This window comes from Scylla paramamosain, chromosome 16 (genome assembly GCF_035594125.1).
Source record: "Scylla paramamosain isolate STU-SP2022 chromosome 16, ASM3559412v1, whole genome shotgun sequence".
Taxonomy (NCBI): Eukaryota; Metazoa; Arthropoda; class Malacostraca; order Decapoda; family Portunidae; genus Scylla; species Scylla paramamosain.
The window spans coordinates 17,543,766-17,548,430 of record NC_087166.1 but is presented as its reverse complement, the minus strand read 5'-3'; the positions used below and the strand labels follow the sequence as shown (position 1 = coordinate 17,548,430).

At 37.4% G+C, this 4,665-nt stretch overlaps 1 protein-coding gene across 5 annotated transcripts in view; it reads right to left on the bottom strand.

The window, feature by feature from the left end:
* Positions 1-611: 611 nt before the first annotated feature.
* LOC135108114 (rho guanine nucleotide exchange factor 38-like) overlaps positions 612-4,665 on the bottom strand; it is a 152,562-nt gene continuing 148,508 nt past the window's right edge. For all 5 annotated transcript variants that reach the window (XM_064018799.1, XM_064018801.1, XM_064018800.1 and 2 more), the window contains one exon: positions 612-1,021. In XM_064018799.1, the coding sequence (XP_063874869.1) occupies positions 854-1,021 (168 nt within the window). In that variant the 3' untranslated portion in view covers positions 612-853. The remainder of the gene's footprint in view (positions 1,022-4,665) is intronic.

Sequence of the window (4,665 nt, the reverse complement as noted above, 5' to 3'; positions counted from 1 at the left end):
CAGGCTTCTGTGGTGCACTGCTGATCGGTCGTCGGTGACGCCTTACGGCCACAGACTGTACACCAGTAACTTGGTCTGTACCCACAGAGACCTTTCGGTTTTTCTATGCGGCACTCATAGCACTCCAACACCATTCTGTGGGTGTAGCGGGGTGGGCGTAGCGGGGCGGGCGCGTCGGGGAGAGGGGTGCGTGGGGCAGCTTCGTCAGCGCGATAATCCCTTAATGATTGTGGGTGCAGCTTGGTGGAATTCCCAAGAGATTTCAGCCCCCGGAGCCTAAGCAGGGTGAGGTCAGGTCGACTAGCTCCCTACCGTGAACACGCTAGTTTGCGTCTACCTTGATGCACTTCTCACTGTCACTGTAATGTCGCTGCACTGCACTGCACTGTTAACACTGCACTCACTCACTGTACATTTCACGATGTTGGTGCCTCCGGCAATACAGAACACCAAGGCCTTGTAGAACACAGTAAACTCGACGTCCACGTGCTGGCGATGTTGCGTTTCAGTGTGTCGCTGTTTCCACTTAAGGAACTTTTCTTTTCTTTCCACCAGTAAGTTTACAGGTTTTTAATATGGAAAAACACCCGTGTGTCGTGAATAGAATGAAGTTCGATATGATATATGGTTCTCACACTGCCGGAGCGACCTCGGACACGTCCTCTCCCGACGACCTCTCAGTGACCTTTTCAAGACCTCTCTCTCTCTCTCTCTCTCTCTCTCTCTCTCTCTCTCTCTCTCTCTCTCTCTCTCTCTCTCTCCTTTACATGAATAAATGTATTCATATATAGTAAACGTATCCAAAGAATTCAGAATCAGCATAGTATGGTTGTCCTTGAATGTCGATAGAACATTAATGGGATAGATAGGTTGCTGGCACATATCCCCGTCCACCTCTGATTGCTTTAACAAACCACCATCCTCCAACCGCGTTCTTGAGAATGGGCACCACCTTCATGCCTGGGTGTAAGCTGAGTTGAGTATCATCCTCAGCAATGAAGCAGTAGAGAGCAGTGTAGGTCTGTGGAGAAAGAAAATAGCTCATGGTTCGTTGATGTAGACAAGATAATGGCAGGAAGAAAAATTTACGTGTGATATATATCTGCATTTATAATATGACCTTCTAACAAATTCTTAACAGAAATGAATGTCAAAGAGCGGGCAAACCATATATATATATATATATATATATATATATATATATATATATATATATATATATATATATATATATATATATATATATATATATATATATATATAAGAAGAAAGAGAAAGCAGAAGCAGCAGAAGAAGGAAGGATAAAAGAAAGAAAGTGATCAAAAGAGCGCGGGAGTCGAACGCGTCATGGAGTTGTTTCCAGTAATTATGTGTAATCTATAAGTTGTACTTCTCTTTTTAATTTCCTCCTTCTTCCTTCCTTTGCGAGAGATTTGTCATATAGATAATAGAACAGAAAAAGTTGCTCTTCCTCACTGATTGATCAGTTTTTACCCAGCGCTTTTGATAAGAGTATAATGAACTTTTGTAACCTAACGTTAAAATTAGAGTTAGCAGTGAGACAGCAGTGGGTGGAAAAGCGGCTTGAGGCGGGCCTTCATCCTCACAATTCTCCAGTTTCCAATTTCCTCCTTCCCTCCCTCTCCCCCGTCATGTTTCTAGCTTCGCCAAGGCGAGCCAACTGCTATTCCCACGCCTTGACCCTTAGTAGCAAGCGAGATTTCAGAGGAGCAGGACATGCAGTTAAGAGAGGTATGTTGAGGCGATATTATAAGAAGAACACATTTGTGATATATTTATGGGTGGGATGATAGCATTATGCCATACTATACCGGATATTATTTGTACGCTGCTGGAGGCCGTGATCTGGGCGAATCCAGATATTATTCGAAAGTGTCCGTGCATTGAATCTACGCACTGTTGTCCGTTGTGCTTTTGAACAGATTATTGGCGGAAGGAAACACCTGTTTTCTCCCCTTTACTGTCAACGTGCAGTGTTCTGTTGAAAGTCGTGTGTATCGTGTTTTCGTTACATGCTACTAGTTCTAGGCTCACAGCCATGATTATCTAGCACTAAAGGATTGTATTATATTTGTGCTAGGATGCAACCGTCTGCATTCTTCCCAGATTTCTACCAGCGTTGTCGGAGGTGGGAATCCGTCTGCTGAAAAACTGTAGATAGGCTGTTCCTTGGTAAGAGTATATAATATTCTCGTTTTACGTCTGTGATCCGTTACAGTGGGCTGTATTCCAACGGGTCTTTTCCCTCATAATATACAGTATATTGTCTATAATGTCTGTGCTCCCTAGCATGTAGTCAATTAAGGCTTCTGCACACCAGGAAACATTTGGAAAACGTCTGGAAATGTTTGGAAACAGTATTTCAAAACTATTTCCAAACTGTTTGGAAGCAGTTTGGAAACGGTTTGGAAACTATTTGAAAACAGTTTGCAAACTGTTTGGAAACTGTTTCCACACATTGTTTCCTGTCGATACCTCAGCTGTCGTGAAGTGTAGAGGTTGCTGCACCAGTCTCCGTATTTTACTTAGAATTTTTGATAATACACTCAGGGAGTGGTAAGAAAAAGAAGAGTTGGGTGAAGATTTTTTTTTTTTTTTAATTCCCTTTCATGGTGTCTTTCATGGTGGTGGAGCAGGTTCCACCAATTTTCTTTGGATGCTCCCTCCTAAACTGTACTTTGATGGTTTTAATCTTCTCCATCACAGCATCCATCTTAATTTGTTTTCTTATAATTTATGCATGTTACATCCCACAATGCTGGGGATGAATAGAGTAATTCAATAAATTCTAGAGGTTTTCTGTTCACCACATGGTATTATCACTGCAAGACTCCACCATATACACACACACACACACACACACACACACACACACACACACACACACACACACACACACACACACACACACACACACACACACACACACACACACACATACACACACACACACAGTGTTTCCCATTCTGGATGGGAAATAAATACACATAAAAGATTGTTTGGAAACAGTTTTGCAAACAGTTTCCAAACAGTATGCAAACTTTTTTTTTCAAACAGTTTGGAAATTGTTTCCAAACTGTTTGGAAACAGCCTGTGTGGACATGCCTTTAGTTCTTTATCAGCTTGGGAGGATTAAGGTGGCGTTCGTTATCCACTCATCCCTGTTGGTGGGTGAAACAGGTTAGCGACCTATGGAGGCTGAAAAATTCTTGGTGACCAGCAGGTGCATGGATGTCTCGTTGTGCCCTGCATTAAGCTAGACACACTCTGACTTGACCCATATATATATATATATATATATATATATATATATATATATATATATATATATATATATATATATATATATATATATATATATATATATATATATATATATATATATATATATATATATATATATATATATATATATATATATATATATATATATATATATATATATCTCTCTCTCTCTCTCTATATATATATATATATATAAATACATATATATATATATATATATATATATATATATATATATATATATATATATATATATATATATATATATATATATATATATATATATATATATATATATATATATATATATATATATATGTATGTATATATATGTATTTATATATATATATATATATATATATATATATATATATATATATATATATATATATATATATATATATATATATATATATATATATATATATATATATATATATATATATATATATATATATATATATATATATATATATATATATATATATATATATATATATATATATATATATATATATATATATATATATATATATATATATATATATATATATATATATATATATATATATATATATGTATTTATATATATATATATATAGAGAGAGAGAGAGAGAGAGAGAGAGAGAGAGAGAGAGAGAGAGAGAGAGAGAGAGAGAGAGAGAGAGAGAGAGAGAGAGAGAGAGAGAGAGAGAGAGAGAGAGAGAGAGAGAGAGAGAGAGAGAGATATTGTTGTGTGCAGCAAGATACTGCTGTATCAGAGAATAAATATTTAAAATTCTTCTGATACTGTGTATAGGTGGTGACCCAAAAAATACTTAGGTAGTAATCAGCTGCAGTGTATTAATAAAACAAATTATACAATATAAATAAAGTAAAGCTGCCTGGAGTCACACGTCCACCTCTGAGACATGGGTGAATGCGATTCCTCATGTCCGCCAGCAAGGAAAGGCGGACACTGATTGGGAGATATAGAGGTGGTTGCTGGCCAGGTCAGGTCACCGGAGAATGGAATGCAGGTGGCGAGGATGTGGGTGTGTGTTCCCACAGCAGCACAACGCGATATAAAACGAAGAAAGTAGTATGAACGAATGAGAGAAGAACAATGGAGGATGGGGAGAGAGAAAAGGATGAGAAGAAAGACAGGCTGGGCATGAGGTTTCAATGTGTCCTGCACATATAGCCTACCCAATCTGAAGCTTCTAGTATAATATTTATTTCCGAAGTCACTCGTATTCCCCATGTAAAGTTCCTTACTTCCCCTTATACATTCAATCTGAGTCTAACCCAGTATTTAGTAAAAGAGTTGCTCTTGACAATGAGGTAATCAGTATTCATCTAGCCTCTCTAGTTTGATCA